The 18,943-nt window shown below is 46.5% G+C and overlaps 1 protein-coding gene across 3 annotated transcripts in view; it reads left to right on the top strand.

The window, feature by feature from the left end:
- DMXL2 (Dmx like 2) overlaps positions 1-17,195 on the top strand; it is a 2,034,639-nt gene extending 2,017,444 nt beyond the window's left edge. For all 3 annotated transcript variants that reach the window (XM_085644194.1, XM_085644192.1, XM_085644193.1), the window contains 2 exons: positions 15,408-15,625; positions 15,860-17,195. In XM_085644194.1, the coding sequence (XP_085500320.1) occupies positions 15,408-15,625; positions 15,860-16,069 (428 nt within the window). In that variant the 3' untranslated portion in view covers positions 16,070-17,195. The remainder of the gene's footprint in view (positions 1-15,407; positions 15,626-15,859) is intronic.
- The last annotated feature ends 1,748 nt before the right edge of the window (positions 17,196-18,943 follow it).

Below are 18,943 nucleotides of genomic sequence, written 5' to 3'. Positions count from 1 at the left end.
TCCCGTTAGCTTCTAAGGGGAAAGTCGCGGTTAGATTTTTAAAGATTAGGGACACTTAGAATTGAGTCAGGACCAAACCCTTTGGGACTTAGGAAGTTCTAGGGTCAACACCCACGGGAGCACCAGAGTACTTGTGTTACCTTACCCAGGGAAGCCGGGTGCATAGGTGTCAAATGGTGTTGGGTCGTGTCGTCGATTTCAATGGAAGCTGGCGAAGAAGTGCTGCTGCCTTGTAGATGCGAAGTGTCCGTAGAGATCCAAGCCTAGATCGAAGATGAGAAGAACCTGAAAGCAGAGGGGACAGAGTCTGGGTCACTAGCCAGTGACCAGGAAGGCGATAGGCAGATGCCCACCGATGTCGGGTGATTTCAGGTGAAGGAGGTGAAGCTTGACTCTTCAGCCACGAGGACCAGGAGGCATCGAGGACAACCAGAAGCTGTATTCGAGCTGTCCCACGAAGGATGTCGAGTGCTGCAGCGTCGGTGCCCGGATTGGACACAACAAGCCTTGGCAACAGCAACCCACGCAGAAACGAGAAAGATGCTTCGGTGCAGACCAGCAAGGTCTGTAGGACTCACCACTTGGTAGGGAGTCGGGGCACGTCTGGGGCAACCAGGGAAGCCCAAGGAAATTCAAAGTTACCTCCTCAGGGACCCACCAGTCGACGGACCAGGGATCGCGAAGGGACCTCGAGACGAAACACAAAATGACGGCCCACGGGTCACTCGGGGTGACTAGGCCGACAATCTTCAGTGGATTCTGTGTTCGAGGTGGGGGCTACAAATCAGCGCAAGCACGACTTCACGAGACTTCGAGAAGTCAATGCACTTGCAAAAGTGCACGGTGACCAGGAGTTCCGGTTCCACGCTACTCACGAGGGCTGCGGGTCTCAGCTTTGCTGGAGACTCGGGTCGGCCTGTGAGACGTTTGGAAATCCTCTTCCTGGGCTGCAAATACTTCGGAGTCTGGCGGGAGCTTCGGAAATGCAGACCAGCAAATTGTGTCGTTGGTGCCTGCCAAGCAGGGGAGTCACTCAGTCACTCCTTGACCCCAAGGGAGATTTCTTCAGTCCTCTAGTCTTGAGTAGAGCGTCGAAGTTCCAGGATTCAGCTTCAGAGTTTCGTCCAGGGATATCTAAAGTTCTGGATACAGAGGTTCCTTACTTATACCTAAGGAAGGGGTTGGACAAGCTCTGGGGACCCACCTATCGGAGGGTTTGGAAAGAGGGGTGGCTACACCCATTTCCTTTGTCCAGTTTCACGCCAGAGCAGGGGCTGGAAGCCCCTGAACCGGTTTGAGCTGGACTATGCACAGGGACACCAAATGTGCCCCCAGTGCAGGACTTCAAAGCACTCAGAGAGTGCTCCCACCCAACCCCAATACACATAAGCCTGTCTGGGAGGTGGTTACACCTCCCTGTGACAGGAAACCTATTGTCCAGGCCTCCCCTGCCAGAGTTTTGGTCAGCAGCAGGAGGCCAGATTCGTGTCTGTGGCTGCAGCATCCATTTTGTGATGCCAGGGCTCTATTAAGTTTCTACCGGGTAACCCAGTACTGCCATATCTCTCCCTCTAGAAGGGTGGGATCATACTCCCACACCAGTTAATGGTGTGGGGGTATGAGTCCAAGGTGTTAGACACCAAACACGACCGTGCAGCCAGTCCAAAGTTATCATTTACCGTTGGGTTATAATGCACTTAAGAGTATATGGTCAGGCTGCACTACAAACAGCATCAGAGAAGGGACTCCGAGCGCTGCAGAGGGGCTCTGCTCATGCAGGGGCACCCTCTCACATAAGAACCAAGCACTCTGCCTTCAGGATTGACAAGGCCTGCCATAGGAGTGACTTATAGGTTTATATGTGTGTATATATGTAGTGATACAGGTAACCTATATCACCGTAAGGGGTGCATGCACCACCTTTCCCAGGCTGCAGTAGCAGACCTGTGGTGTCATGTTGGGTGGCTTTCCAGGGGTGGCATAATTCATGCTTCAGCCCCTGGTAGGCCTCTGGGGTACCTATGCTCTGGGTACATAGTATACCATATACTAGGGACTTATAAGGGCACTCCAGATCCAATCTGAAATGTACCTAAAGTACATGCAATCAATTTAGAGAGGAAGCAGCTAGGCTGGGGCCCTGAATAGCAGGGTCCCAGCCAGACTAAAGTAAAAAAACAGTGAAACACCAGCAAAAAGTGGGGGTTAACATGTGAAGCAGATCCTACCCCCAATAGGCTAAATCCTGTCAGGGAGGTGGTCACACCTACCTGTGACAGTTTGCCTATTGTTCTGCCTTCCCCGCACAAACTTGGCTCAGCAGCAGGAGGGCAGAATCATGTCTTTGGTCCGGCAGCAGCCATGTTGTGCTGTCCAGGTCTAAAAGACTGGCACCGGGAGCACGGAGATCCCAACGGAAGCCCGTTCCAGTGCTTGGAATCATACCTTCAACACTGTTTATGGTGTGGGGGTATCGTTCCAACATGATAGGATTGGTTACAGCCGATTTCTAGATGCTCATGCAGGGGCACCTTCACACTTGGAATCACGCACCGTGCCCTCAGGATTGTAAAGGCCTGCTATAGGGGTGACTTATAGGTTTTTAGTGCAGTGACCCTAGATATAGTAAACCTATATCTTTTGTAAGTGGTGCTAGCACCAGCTTATACAGGCTGCAATGGCAGGCCTGTAGTTACAGATTAAATGGTCTCCCAGGGGTGGCATAATACATGCTTCAGACCATGGGGGACTTCTGGGGTACCTATGCCCTGGGTACCTTAGTACCATATACTAAGGACTGACAATCTGGGATGTACCTAAGTACTAAACATAATTTAAGGGAGAAAGCAGAGTGACTGGGGTCCAGGTTAGCATGATCCCAGTCAGACTATTCCGAAACCATTACAACACCAGGCAAAAAGTGGGGGCAGTCATGCAGAAGGATCCTACCTTCCTACACAGAGCTTCTCAGTGTTCGGGCTCTTACAGCTCTTGAAATTCTGGTTTCTTAGTATTCTGGGGTTTTTGTATGAAGCACTTTGTGGATGATGCAGGCTGTCTTTAAAAAGCATTTTCCTTCGATTAGAATCCATTTAAGCCTACTGAGAACAGTAGAGATGTGGTCAATCTCTTTTAGTACCTGTGAGAAGTCTGGCAGCCTTGTTGAGAACAGCTTTAAGGGGGCGCCAGGTGACACTTAGTAGTTCCAGTAAGAAGGGAATTGTTGTTGCTTTGAGATGACAAGAGATTGCAATACAGTCTTAAGATCATCTGGGCGATAAATGGCTTTACCTTTTTTTAGATGTCGGAGTGATCATACCGCTCCTTTGGCATAGTTGTTGGTGCGCTCCTCCATTGACATGTTTTTGTCCAGGGTAATGCTCAGAAATGTAACAATGTTCGAGAGAAAAAGAGCAGTTAAGATTCTTGATAAATTCTAGGTTAGGTAAAGGTTTAGTTCTGGGGGAGAAGAGAAGTAGTTCTGTTTTTTTGGGGTTCAGTTTAAGATGGTTAGTTTTGATATTAATAAGTGTGGTGTTCAGTTGTCGGAGGTAACCGGGTGATTTGATTTTGAAGTAGAGTTGTATTTGTTCAGCATATAGGTAGTATTTGACCCCTGCTTGGCACCAAATGGGGGTGAGGGGTTCCATGAAAAGATTAAATAGGGCTGGGTAAAAGATAGAGCTTTGGGGGTGCGCCTTGCGTCAGAGGAGCCAGGTTGGAGAGAGAGCTGTGGATTTGTATTTGCTGACAGCGATGTTGCAGATAAGACATAAACCATTTCAGGACTGTGCCATTGACACCTGTGTGATATCTGAGAGTTTCAAGTAAAGCTGGGTGATTTACTGTATCGAATGCTGCTGATAAGTCGAGTAGGATTAGGAAGCAGGCATCACCTTTATCGGTTCGTGCCCAAGATTACTGGGCTTCTAGAGAGAGGTTTGAGGTCTGCAGGTGAGGTATTTGTGCTGTAGGATTTCTTGAGTGATTCTGCTTCCAGGGAGAAATGGGGTTGAGGCCTCGGGGAGTGGGGTGGGGGGGCCTGTGGGAACGCCGGCTCAGAGGTATAGTGGACAGGACGGAGTGTTGGCTGTCGCTAGGAGGTGTGTTTTGACAAGAGCTGTCCCTATTTTCAGGGTAGAGTAGGGTGGTGATTTGGCCAAGCTCGCAAAAACAGATTTTATATGAGGGAGGTCTATAGTTAGGGAGGCTGGTTTTTGTTCTATTCTGCTTTTAATTGTTTATCAAGTGTAAACATCTTATACAATTTGTCAACAAAAATGTTGATATGCAATTTAAAATATTAACTTTAAATTAAATATAACTTCTAACACATATTTGTATATGTAATGAAAAAATCTAAATAATTTAAAGTATTTAAGATTGTGTCTTATGGGTATGCCTCCATTGTTTTCTGTGGGAGTGTGTTCCTGTACCTGTGTGTGGCCATATGTAGTGGTAGACTTACTCCAAGGTTTGCATGTGCATGTCCATCCCTAAACGCCTCTCTATCACTCCTTGATCCCCTCCTAGTCAGTGAGTGTTCCCCTTTCAAGCCCCTCCCCTAAGGTCCATCCCATATTTACTTCTAAAACATATACCTACATGATGGAAGACCTCTGCTTATGTTTGTGAATAGCCTTTTGTAGTAGTAGTACTATTGTGGTACTGCCAAAAATACTACAAAGTGCCGTTTGCGAGTAGCCCTATACTCTCCTGCCCATTACTTATTGCTCTCCCATTCCCGCTCCCTGATCATATTATTTGTTTTTTGTTTCTGGCTTTCCTTTTTATTTTACTTGACCGAGCCATACTTCATTCTTACGGTCTGTGGTACGTGGAAAGGTTAGATAAAACGGAGCTCACCAGTACCTGATATATAATTTTATTTCTGGTACTGCTTTTTGGATCAACACAGTGCGGCCTATCACCAATCAGCCAACATTGCTATGAAAAGTTACAGTTCTAGTCTGACTTCTGGGAGGAGTTCATATAGGGAATCTTAACGAGACGACATAGTAATCAGAAAGAATTTTATCGAAAGTAAATAACTTTCCCAATTTGATCCAGTGGTTGGAGGTGGGGCCAACCGGCACTCGTTTTTGAGGCCCGTCACTTATTTTTCCTCAAATGACTTTGATACAGAATACGATAGAGGAAAACACAAAATAGAAAAGGAAGCGGAAGGGATAGATGGAAAATCAGTGACAAAGTACTTATTAAACTTCCAAGTAGTGTAACAGGTTGGACAGTATTCAGAGATGCCAACCTGCTGCCAGGAATTCGAAAATAAAGAATCTTCAGAGAGATCCTAATAACTAAAATCAAGGGTTCCGAATGTTCGAATTGTAGACATCTCGAATACTGGATCAGATATCCTTACTGTCTACAAAGAAGATCTAAAACAAATAATTGATTTTGCTGACATTTCATGTATACTCATTGCTCACCCATGCTTCTTTATTACCAGCTTTTCGAAACCCTTCCCACACACACTCTGATAAACAATTTTAGGACCAACCTGTGATGAAAGGGAATTGAATATCAAGAAGGTTCGTAGACAGATGTTCTGAAGTAGAAACTGTATGGGGTTGAGGGATATATACATATATATATATATATATTCCATACGACAAAGAACCCACAATTGGAGGCCCACTCTCAGCGTGCACAATACTTTATTTTGCCAGGCGACATGATCAGCTCCTCGTGCACAGGACACAGAATCAGCCTTACATCCCCTACGCGTTTCGAGCATCACGGTGCTCTTGTTCACAGGAAAGGCATATGCGGAACAGCAGTACGGCAGGTGAGTTTATTTCAAATATAGTCCCGCCCTTCGGGCGGGACTATATTTGAAATAAACTCACCAGTAGGAACAACGTGCAGTTTTTCTGAGGGTGAATACGGCATTGCAGCGATCCGGTGTACACTTCGACAACCCAGTGGGGTTTTAAATTCTGGTAAAGGAACTGTGGCAGTGGCTAACCTACTATAGGATTATCAAGGATTATCAAACTACAAGTACCATCATGCTTAGTGCCACAACGCCCTTTGGGCGGGACTATATTTGAAATAAACTCACCTGCCGTACTGCTGTTCCGCATATGCCTTTCCTGTGAACAAGAGCACCGTGATGCTCGAAACGCGTAGGGGATGTAAGGCTGATTCTGTGTCCTGCGCACGAGGAGCTGATCATGTCGCCTGGCAAAATAAAGTATTGTGCACGCTGAGAGTGGGCCTCCAATTGTGGGTTCTTTGTCGTATGGAATATATGCGGCCCTCCCAGGTCGCGGAGAGCCCCCACCGCGGATGAGCGGGTGTTGTGCTGATACGACATCAACACAGTAGGAACAACGTGCAGTTTTGCTGAGGGTGAATACGGCATTGCAGCAATCCGGTGTACACATAGACAACCCAGTGGGGTTTTAAATTCTGGTAAAGGAACTGTGGCAGTGGCAAACCTACTATAGGATTATCAAGGATTATCAAACTACAAGTACCATCATGCTTTGCGCCACAACGCCCTTTGGGCGGGACTATATTTGAAATAAACTCACCTGCCGTACTGCTGTTCTGCATATGCCTTTCCTGTGAACAAGAGCACCGTGATGCTCGAAACGCGTAGGGGATGTAAGGCTGATTCTGTGTCCTGCGCACGAGGAGCTGATCATGTCGCCTGGCAAAATAAAGTATTGTGCACGCTGAGAGTGGGCCTCCAATTGTGGGTTCTTTGTCATATGGAATATATGCTGCCCTCCCAGGTCGCGGAGAGCCCCACCGCGGATGAGCGGGTCTTGTGCTGATACGACATGAACACAGTAGGAACAACGTGCAGTTTTGCTGAGGGTGAATACGGCATTGCAGCGATCCGGTGTACACATCGACAACCTAGTGGGGTTTTAAATTCTGGTAAAGGAACTGTGGCAGTGGCAAACCTACTATAGGATTATCAAGGATTATCAAACTACAAGTACCATCATGCTTTGCGCCACAACACCCTTTGGGCGGGACTATATTTGATATAAACTCACCTGCCGTACTGCTGTTCCGTATATGCCTTTCCTGTGAACAAGAGCACCGTGATGCTTGAAACGCGTAGGGGATGTAAGGCTGATTCTGTGTCCTGTGCACGAGGAGCTGATCATGTCGCCTGGCAAAATAAAGTATTGTGCACGCTGAGAGTGGGCCTCCAATTGTGGGTTCTTTGTCGTATGGAATATATGCGGCCCTCCCAGGTCGCGGAGAGCCCCCACCGCGGATGAGCGGGTCTTGTGCTGATACGACATCAACACAGTAGGAACAACGTGCAGTTTTGCTGAGGGTGAATACGGCATTGCAGCGATCCGGTGTACACATAGACAACCCAGTGGGGTTTTAAATTCTGGTAAAGGAACTGTGGCAGTGGCAAACCTACTATAGGATTATCAAGGATTATCAAACTACAAGTACCATCATGCTTTGCGCCACAACACCCTTTGGGCGGGACTATATTTGAAATAAACTCACCTGCCGTACTGCTGTTCTGCATATGCCTTTCCTGTGAACAAGAGCACCGTGATGCTCGAAACGCGTAGGGGATGTAAGGCTGATTCTGTGTCCTGTGCACGAGGAGCTGATCATGTCGCCTGGCAAAATAAAGTATTGTGCACGCTGAGAGTGGGCCTCCAATTGTGGGTTCTTTGTCGTATGGAATATATGCGGCCCTCCCAGGTCGCGGAGAGCCCCCACCGCGGATGAGCGGGTCTTGTGCTGATACGACATCAACACAGTAGGAACAACGTGCAGTTTTGCTGAGGGTGAATACGGCATTGCAGCGATCCGGTGTACACATCGACAACCCAGTGGGGTTTTAAATTCTGGTAAAGGAACTGTGGCAGTGGCAAACCTACTATAGGATTATCAAGCATTATCAAACTACAAGTACCATCATGCTTTGCGCTACAACGCCCTTTGGGCGGGACTATATTTGAAATAAACTCACCTGCCGTACTGCTGTTCCGCATATGCCTTTCCTGTGAACAAGAGCACCGTGATGCTCGAAACGCGTAGGGGATGTAAGGCTGATTCTGTGTCCTGTGCACGAGGAGCTGATCATGTCGCCTGGCAAAATAAAGTATTGTGCACGCTGAGAGTGGGCCTCCAATTGTGGGTTCTTTGTCGTATGGAATATATATATATATATAGATATATCTATATATATATATATATATATACCCAATTTGACAGTGGAAGAACGAAATGCCTTAAAAATGATAGCAAAATAATAATAAAGATGGCTGACAAAGGTGGAAACATTATCATTCTAGACAGAGACCACTACATCCAGGAAGTTCACTCACAGCTAAATAATACAAAACACTATCAGCAACTAAAAGAAAACCCAACGCCACAATACAAACAAGATTTGGACACAAAACTACAGGGTTGGTTTGAAAAGAAACTTTTAGATCATGATGAGAAAAAATACCTCACGACTGACTATCCTATAACTGCAACGATATATTTCATCCCAAAAATACACAAACACCCGACAAGACCCCCGGGGACACCAATAATCTCCGCAAAGGGGTCCTTACTTGAGCCAATTGCAAACTTTATAGATGGTTATTTGCTGCCATACGTGAAAGGACTAACATCATATTTACGGGACACAAGTGATTTACTATGAATCATGCAAAACATCACATGGGAACCAACGTACAAATGAATCACTATGGACGTGGTCTTGTTATATACTAACATCCAGAACACAGTTGGCATGACGGCATGCGAGTACTTTTTGAACGGAACATCCATTTTTCTAACCACAATGCACTGGTAATGGAAATGATTGAACTATGCCTGACCCAAAATGTTTTTATGTTCAATGATGAAATTTACTTACAAAAGGACCGTACTGCAATGGGTTTTTCTTTTAGCCCGATTTATGCTTGTCTTACAATGGGTTGGTGGGAGCAGAAGGTGGCGTGGAACCGAGAAAACGACTAACATGTAAAGAAAATAAGATCATGGTTGAGGTATATAGATGATCTTCTCATATCATGGGATGGGTCCATGGAAGAGTTTGAGCTATACTCCAATATCCTCAACAATACCAACACCAACCTACATTTTGCGTACAACATAAGTGAAAATCGAGTCGTTTTCCTGGACACGGAGATCTATATCCTGGAAAACAAAATACATACAACCTTACACTGCAAAAACACAGCAAGCAATGCAACGTTGCATGCGGAGAGTTTGCACCAAGCCTCACTAATCAGAAACATCCCATATGGAGAACTTTTGAGAATACGACAAATATGCTCTGACCGTGAATGGCAAAAACAAAGCAAATTATCGATGAATAGATTCAAGACAAGAAAATACAACAAAAACATTCTGGCATCTTGTTTAGAAAGAACTGAAAAGAAACAAAGAACTGACATCATACAGGAGAAACAAATGCCAGAGAAAGACAAGAAGGATGATGTAATCCACTTAATCACAACCTACTCCACAGAATCGAAACAAATTGAAAACATTTCAAGGAAAAATTGGAATATTCTATGTCTGGACCCCACTATTGCAAAAGTTGCAGGAAATCACCCTAGAATTACATATAGAAGAGCCAAGAACCTCAAAGATGAACTAGTTCATAGTCACTTTGAAACAAAAAAACACAACATATGGCTGAACATCAAGGGGTTCTACAAGTGCTCCACTTGTAAAGTATGTCAGATTGCACAACATGTCAAAGAAATCCCAATGGCAAACAAAAAAATGTGGAAAATAAATCAGCTAATAAATTGCAAACGCCAATATGTTGTCTACATAATTGAGTGCCCCTGCAAACTGAAATATGTGGGGAGCACTGTTTAAGAACTGAAGAAACGCATACTGGAGCACGTGAGGGCAACAACAAATAAGGATCGTAGCTATGCTGTTGCAGAACACATCGAAAAATTCCATGAAGGGGACTGGAAAAGGCTAAAATTCTATGCTGTGGAGATGGTCGATCGCCATCTCCACAGCATGTGAGAGGTGGCAACCGGGAAAGAACTTTGAGACATATCATATATTGTCGTTTAGAACTCTGGCCCCCAATGGGCTCAACAAAGATGAGGAGATGTACTCACACCTATAAAGATAGACCAAATTAGTCTATAAGAATGTGAAATCAAAATTGGAATTTAGATATCAACTGTCACATATACCTGACAAAGTATGCGTCTAATCACATCATATTTTAACATCTAATTGGATGATCAATTTTCATAACTTTATTTATACATTTTTTTGTTCTAATAGTTGTTTTTATGCACTTTTTTCACACACAAAACTTCACACGGCCTCTCTGAAAGGTTTAAAAGCTGACTATATGACATATATGATAAATTGTTACTATTCATGAACTATGATAGGCGATAAATAGGAAAAAAAGAAAAAAAGTGTATTAATAAATATTTCGGTCAACACTTTCAAACTGATGGAAACAGGCCCACTAGAGGGCATGTATTTAAAAGCAATGACTAAAAATGTCAAAATCCTTTATAAAAGGAAGGTTGTTATCAGATGGAAAAACTGCCCACTAGAGGGCTAGTCACATGATCAATGCATGACATAAAATGAACTTGTATTGGCAGACCGAAAACAAAATCACGCCATTATTCAATGGGGGTCAATATTTGTTTTAATGAAATTTGGCGATAGTCTGTACTATCATAGGAATGTATGGTTAAGTACCATAGTCACCAAATCTTTCACTTTTTTCACTTTTTGGATTGTACAAATTTGTCACTACAAGTACCAGAATGCAAGCGCCCCTGAAAAGGATGTGATGTAACATCATTTGGTAAATGTGTACCCTTTTTAAATCTGAGCACTGCTGGTAATGCTTTGTATCTATGATCAAGGTCTGAGGACAGACAGAAATGCGTAGGGTTGTTGGGCTGGTCATAAGAAACGTTGCTGCCTGAATAAATCAGAAATTGTTACATGATTTCACCCATGAGTGCGTGTGGATTTTTCCCTCAGGAATATTCGCTGCATTCTTACGACGACTGGGCTCTGCCGTATCCACGAAACCGCACAGTCAAAAGAGCGCTGTGTGCTTGTAAGAGAGCCACGCTTGTGGAATATATATATATATATATATATATATATAGATATGCATTTGAAAATTAATGGAGCAGTAGGTGGATTTAAAGATCATAACAACAAAAAACATATGCTGTAAAGAAATCGAACTAAAATAAATCAAAGAGTATAGGAAGAATTCCGAAAAACTGTACAAGAAATAGTGAACATGCCTCAGTGTCTGATAGAGACGACTAGCCGCAGATTGCTTAGAATTATCCCCAGGCGTGAGACTGGATCCAGAAAACTTTTTTGCCCAGCATCCCTGCGTGCCGTGGGGGACGGCATCATGCGGCTCCGCCCAGGCGTCGTCCGCGCATGTGACGTCAGCGAGGTCACATAAGTCCCACACCGGCACGCCTACGTCAGCTTTTTCCTTTTCTGCGTCCAACGCAGATCCGGTGTGTGCTCTGGGCCTGTTTAGGCCTTTCCCCTCTGCTATTGCTGCGTGTGTGGGAACAGTGTGCGAATGCCTTTAGGCTTTAAAACTTGTTTGTCGTGTGGCCGCCTCATGTCGGCAACGGATCCTCACCCCATCTGTATGTGGTGTTCAGGGGGCGTGCCAGCAGATGAATCCGAAGTCCCGGCGTGAGCGCTGGATGAATCTTCTGTCAGCTCGGGTGTCCAGGTCGGCGTTGTCATCTCGACCGGCCCCTGAGGAGGGTTCTCGGACCTGCGGCTTCCCTCGCCGACTTCGATCTTCTCCCAGGTCGCAAGTGCGCCGCTCACCTCTTGGTAAGTGTCACAGTTTGTCCCCGAGGGTCGGGTCCCGGCCTGTTGGGGGCGTGGGCTCTCCACGGGTGGTGCGGCCCGCGTGTTCTCCCCTTATCTGCCGTTTCCTGGCGTGGGGGCGACCGGAGCCCAGATGGAGACATATGCGCCGGCTTTGCAGGCCTCGCTGGCTTCTCCTCCTCCTCCTCCTGGGACGTCGGCGGATCCCTTGCAGTGTGCGGGGCCCTCCGCAGCGTCGCCGGCGGCTCTGGTGCCGACTGGTTTGTATCCAGGCTCGGAGGATGTGGTGCTGTTGGGGTGCGGCTCTTCGGGGTCCCTCCTTCGGACTACGGCGCCTCTGCTTCACCGCAAACTCCCACGGGAGTCCCTGTGGTGTCGCAGGTCGCCGGGGCTCGGGTCGCACCCCGAGCCCCTCTCAGTTGTCGGAGGCTGAGGTGGCACCGCCATAGTGCCAGTGGCTGCTGGCCCTGGCGTCGCCGCTGGGGTCAGCGGAGGGCCCTTTTCGCCCGAGCCCCTCTCGGTCCTTGGGATAGGCGGCGACCTTGTCCGAGGCCGAGGTGACGCCGCTACGGCGCCAGCAGCTACTGGCCCTGGCGGCGCCACAGGGGTCAGCGGAGGGCCTATCTTGCCCTGTCACGAGTCGCGGCTGGCAGGGGTCTCCTCGTCCCTCCCCGGGCCCTTCTCGTTCCTCCGCACAGGCGGCTGCCTCATCGGAGGTCACCCTGGCTCCGGTCCAGCTCTGGTCTCCTGCGCCGTGTCGGAAGTCACCCTGGCGTCTCCTCCGGGCCGACGTCGGGTCGTGGACTCGTCTTCAGACGCCTCCTCTTCTCCAGAGGTTGGCAGTTGCTGGTGTCATTCTCGCTGGAGACGGGCCGCAGTCTCTGAGCTTTTTCCCCGACGTCGTCTAAAGGCGGCTCCTCGCCGTCTCCATGACTGTGGTCTTCGCCGGAGGAGCCGCAAGTCCCCCCACTCTTCGGTCCCTCTTCCTTCCTTTCGGCCTTGGCCATTCCTTCCTCCGGTTGATTTGGGGGATGGCCGCCTTAGCTTGCAGCCATCACCTAACGAGAAGCTCTTTTACCCTCCGCTGGGCCTACGGAGGCAAGTGTGGCTTTCGCCCGCGCTGTTTCCAAGGCTGTGGGAATTTTGCGCATGGGTATCCAGCTACCCATTTTCCCGCAGATCATCTTCTGGAGGTTCTCCATCAGGGCTCTGGTGGTAGGGAACTGTTGCTTCTCTTTTGTTCCATGCCCCTGCGGACTCAGGCTTCCAGAGGTTCTTGGCGGGGCTTTGTCCTCCTCCTCCTCCCCCCCCTTCTTCTTCTCCTCCTCAGTGACCTGCGTGTTGCTCTGGTTCTTGGAGCTGTTCTTCTGTTGGAGCGGGTCACCCCGGTTGTCTGGCTGCGGTTGTGGTTCTGTTGGCTGCTGGCCAGCCCTTTTTGACTGTGTGTTTTTCCTTTGGGTTTTTTCACACCATGCTGGGCCTGAGATTGGGCCTTCTGCATTCCCCTCTGGCTGCTTGATAGGCCTCCTGCGAGGTTTTTTGCCGCAGGCCTTTTTTGTTGTCCTATGCTGCGGAAGTTTCTTCCTAAGAGGTTCCCATGTCTTGGGATCTGACACGCCTCATGTGGGGCAGAGTTGGCTGTTATATAGCACTGGTATGTGCTGGGGAGTCGTGGTCGCCTGCGGCAGGCTTCTGCTCTTCGTGGTGTTATGGTATGTTGCGGATGCAACCTTCTTCTTCGCCTTTTTGCTTTGAGTGTTCGTTCTGTGGTATCCCTGGCATCTGGCGGAGCCTGCCAGTGCCACCCTCTTGTTCTTTCTGCACTGTTGTGCCTTTTTGGGGTTTTAGTGGGATTGTCATCCTGCCTTCTCCGCTACTTCCAGTGGGCCTTGCACTCGACTTTACCTCTTCTCCCGGTGGGGGGGATGGTCCCTGCCTTCTGGACCCTCTTGCGGGTGCAGTTTGCCCCTGCGGGGTGTTGGACGATTCTTCCTGGGTGACCGTGAGTTCCCCTTTTCGGCTTCCGCCTGCTCCTTGCCGCCGGCGCCATCCTGTCTGGGATTGCCTTTGCTCTGCCCCTTCTCCTTGGAGTCTCTAGGCTGCTCTTCTCCTTCGGCGCCATCCTGTCTGGGATTGCCTTTGCTCTTCCTCTTCTCCTTGGAGTCTCTAGGTTGCTCGTCTCCTTTGGTGCTCCTTTCCTTGCCTTGGCCTTGGGCGGAGGTTTTGATGCTTCACGTGGGCGTCAGGTGTTTGGCCTCTTTGCACCTTGCCTTGTTTTCTCTGCTGAGTGGGGACTGGCTATCCTCTTCACTTTGTTTCCCCTTGCGTGGGGGCGGGGCTCCTTGTCCTGTTTTGGACTCGGCCCCTGGGCGGTCCTCTGTCCTGCCCTGGTGGGTGGGGTCCTCTTGCAGACCCTCCTTCCCCTTGGGTATGGCTAGGGTATCCATTCTACGTGAAGGAATATGCGGCTAGTAGTCTATCAGATGTACGAGTTACTTACCTTTGGTAGCGATGTATCTGGTAGAGATGATTCTAGCCGCAGATTCCTTCACGGCCCGCCCTTCCTCCCCGTTCTGCGAGGGCTTGTGATTTGGTCTTTTGCATTTGCTTCCCTGTGGGTGGCTGTGTCTTCTATGAGTACATTCTTTTCCTCTTTCTGTCGGGCTGTCCACCTTTTCCTCCCCGTTGTCACATGGGAGGATAGGTTTGTTGGTACTTTTGGCTCTTTGCGACCCTTGAGGTTGGGGTCTTTGGGCTGTGCCTCTGCCCTTGTTCCTGATGGGGGTTGTAACACTCTGTGATGGGGATGTCTTGGAGTTTTGTCGTTCCTTGTGTGTCCCCGACTGGTTCCCCTTCCTTGTCTTTGGTTGGGGTTGTAGTCCTGTTGCATGTTATCGTGACATTTTTACATATGTCCCTTTTCTCTGGGGGGGGCTGTCTCTGTACTGGCAGGGTTGCTGCCCTGTTCTTTATTCTTTCTCTACCTTTGGGTACTGCAGTGCCGGGTGCTGCTCTCTCTGGTGTTGTTCCTCACCATTCCCTTTTGCTGCTCTTTCGCACACTGTTCCTATACTCTCACAGTTTTGTCTGCTGACTCCGCGTTGTGGCGTGGAAAAGTTCTCAGAAGAAAACTGACAGGCACGCCGGGGTGGAACTTCTGTGACCTCGCTGACGTCACGTGCGCGGACGACGCCTGGGCAGAGCCGCTTGATGCCGTCCCCCCCGACGTGCAGGGATGCTGGGCAAAAAGTTTTCCGGATCCAGTCTCACGCCTGGGGATAATTCTACGTGAAGGAATCTGCGGCTAGAATCGTCTCTACCTGATACATCGTTACCAAAGGTAAGTATCTCGTACGTTATGTATATAACATTTTTGATGGTTCGAGCCATTGTGTGATTTAGCGAGTAAAACCATGAATGGTAGTATGTACATGCAGTTAGCATAATTTACATAGTGTGCTGCATTTCGTAGTTTATTGTACAAAAAATGTCAGTTAAATGTGTGTTACAAGCTTGTATGAGTTTATTGATCCGGATTGCTTTTTCTTTCATAGCCTTCACTTGTCATGATCATGGTGCCACTCTGCTCAAGTATGCACCGAAGCAGCAGCTCATAATCACCGCAGGAAGAAAAGGTCGTATCTGCATATTTGATATTAGGCAGAGGCAACTTCTTCACACTTTTCAAGCCCACGATTCAGCCATAAAGGCTCTCGCATTAGAGCCTTCTGAGGACTATTTTGCGACAGGTTCAGCAGAAGGTAACATAAAGGTATGTTAGTGAAAACGGTTTACGTTTATTATTCCAACTATCAAATGATTAATTACAAAAAAAAGTCATTTCAGAATGATGTGTTGCGTGAATAATGTGTTGCGTGAATAATGTTATCAAAGATTAAGAACCTTCTTGTCGTTTTTTTTTTCAATATTAAATATCACTTGATGCGGATTTTAATAAAAACAATCTGAAGGCCCATAGTCATCTTTGTATTTATTTTTCTCACAGGTGTGGAAATTGACAACGCATGGGTTAATGCATTCCTTTAAACATGAACATGCCAAGCAGTCCATATTTAGGAATACTGGAGCTGGTGTCATGCAGATCGAAATAGAACTAGGCAATCGGATTTTTTCCTGTGGAGCAGATGGCACACTGAAAATGAGAGTTTTACCCAATGCGTTCAACATTTCATCTGGCAGCTTTGAACTCCTATAGAGTATGTAAATGTTAACCCAAAATTATAGACCCAAAGTGATGCTTTTCTGAAGACCACCAGGGCTGCCTTTAGCGTGACTACCGATGCACTATTTATTAATTAAAATGCAGAAATAACGTGTCTAGAGGTTGACTTTTTAAAGCTTCTTTACTGGATAGACCATTTCATGGCATTCACTGGATGGGTATGCATGTACTGTATTGTATTAAAAAGTAAAGAAACCTACTTTGATTCGTGCTTTGTGTAATATGACACAAACCATAGGACGGATCAGCACATCTTGTTTGATGCGATCCATCTTCCAGGCCATGCCACTTTATGGATGCATGATTTAACTTAAAATTTCAGACATTTTATGTCCATAAATGTATCTGACATATGTTGTGCAGCTTAAGATTACCAGTGATTACAATATTGAGACAAAGAGCGAAATGCATATGAACGAAAATAGTAGTCGACGCATCATTTCTAGGGTTTTTTGTTATGTCTTTTCCGTTCAAAAACATTTGGTACTGTAATACTATATTCACACTGTATTTTACATAGTATTAAATTATTTTTGACTATAATATTTATTGTTTTAAGACATACAGTTTTATTAGGAATGAAACATGTATGTAATAAATGATTCCTGCTACCAGGTTTGTTTGAGCACATTGTAAGTCTTGTCCCAAAAATGTCTATTTTATTTACTTGCACTGTTTAAAGGTAAACAATCTAGAATACACACTGATAAGTCTTCAAATGAATGTTAGGCTTTTTACAGCCAGTTAGTAAATAGTATACAAATCTGGTAATCTATTTCTAACCACAGCATATTGTATAAACTATGCAGTGTTGTCGTGTATAACACTAGGCAATCATGTCATACCTTGCTGTCTCTTCTGGTGCGAGCAAACAGTTTCATATTGAGAACAATGTCTGTGAGTTTAAATGTTAAACAACACATTGTCTTATTGTTTCAATATAGATTTAGATGTCTGTGATGTAGTGTACATTTTCTTTGACATTGAATGCACCTTTTTAGCAAGGCACTTCCAGTGTTCAACTTATGAAGAAAGTAAATGCATTTGTGTGAGTTTTACTTTTGCAGCTAAAATAAATCATGTTTAGTTTATGAACAAACTGGCCAAAAATCTTTACTTGTCTTACTATAAGATAATGTTTTGTGATTATATACTGTTTGTGAAGTTCTATTTTGATTGTGGTTCAGGCACATTTTTTTGCCGCCATCTTCAATCGTCCCTTGGCAGGGTGACAGTAGAGGATCCGGAAATCTGTATATCCCCTGTTACAACCTGTAAGGGGCATCATGGTTTTGGGCACAAGTGAAGCAGGTGAGTGAAATGCAGTTTTGGCTCATGGGAGGTGATGAGTCTAGTTAGGTACAGAATGACTCGAGTCCAGGAGTAGATAGGAATGATGATAAATGCTTCCAGAGGAGTTTATGCATGATGTTTCTGATTTGTGTTGTATGTAGAAGTAATGAGTGTGCTGCACGTTGGGAATCTAGACCTGTGGAGCAGTATGATGAAAGATGGACTGTGGGTTCCACCTGCCTGGCAGAGTTCACCGCAGTACTGTCAATTATACCATTACACACTCTGAAACCAGGCTCCTAGCAACATTAGAAATCAAGGAACCTAAATTAGGAAGAAAGATAGGAGTACACAAACACACAATTACTATTGACTCAGTCATTGCAGGGTCCAATTTACTGTGTCCCCTACCCAAACGTCTAGGCCTGTTGAGGTGCAGTGGTTGTCTTTGATGAAGGCGACGGTGTCCTCTTGTGGGGTTTGAGACTCCTGCAGTTGCAACAACTAGAAAGTAACCTGTTAGTGGTCCCTGGTGGTGCTGGTGAGGCAACCTCTGTCAAAGCCCAATGAGAGATGACAGCTGGGGGCCAAATATTATCCAATTAGCAGACTGCAAATTACAAGTTGAAAAGAGTGAGCAGCAGGCAGGATTCTGCTAGAAACAGTAAGAATAATAGTATCCCTGCAAATACGCTTGGTGCAGTACTGTTTTAGATTCTGTGGTCTAGGGATAGCCTTTTCCACTATGGTTGAAGTGTATTCACTGGGTCATCCCTGGTGAGCAGAAGGAGGTATTTATCTAATGGCCAGCAATGAATGTAGGCTAGACTCCATGACTGTATGGACAGCCTCATCTGCTGTGTGGGGGAAGCTGACATATTCTGGTTTTCTTATCTAATGAAGGTGCACTTGTAATCGACCCACCACAATCCAAGGCTGTTCCAGACCTTCACATGCTCTCTTCAAGCATCTGGATCTGCAGCATGAGATTGGCATCCAGACCGACAAAGGGGCAAGTATAGACGGAAGGAACAGCGAGAGAACACCTTGCTGTAGAGTCATATATAGATGCCTTCTCACAAAATGACTGAAGCAATGACAGCCAATCTCTAAGGAAGCTGGTAGTTGCTGTTAAATGACGTTTGTGTTCACAGCGAGGAGCTCCCTCCTGTAGGCGTCGTGTTCTGGATTGCCCTTGTGGGATTGTGGTACTGGGGAGTTCAATTTGCACCTGGAGCCAATCCAGGTATTCTGTCTTCTTTCTCTCTAAATGAGTTTTCTTAGTGAGGCCTAGTTTGGTTCTGAACCTTTCCCTCCCCAAGACATTAGGTAGTTGTCCTACCCCCAGGCAGCTATACTAGCAGATGACTGGTTTCCAACATCAGTGACCTGGCTACAGCAGTGTATGCAGTTTTTTCTGATGTGTGAGTAGAAGTAACTATCTGGTGTGTACTATAGGCAGCAGTTTATCCCCATCTCTGATCTTCTCAGGGCAGGACACAAAATTGATGATTATTGCTGGGTTTACTTAATCCAGGTGGGAAACCAGAGAGC

Source organism: Triturus cristatus, chromosome 3_1 (genome assembly GCF_964204655.1).
Source record: "Triturus cristatus chromosome 3_1, aTriCri1.1, whole genome shotgun sequence".
Classification (NCBI taxonomy): Eukaryota; Metazoa; Chordata; class Amphibia; order Caudata; family Salamandridae; genus Triturus; species Triturus cristatus.
Note: the sequence above shows the minus strand (reverse complement) of the source record. Positions and strands in the feature narration are given on the sequence as shown.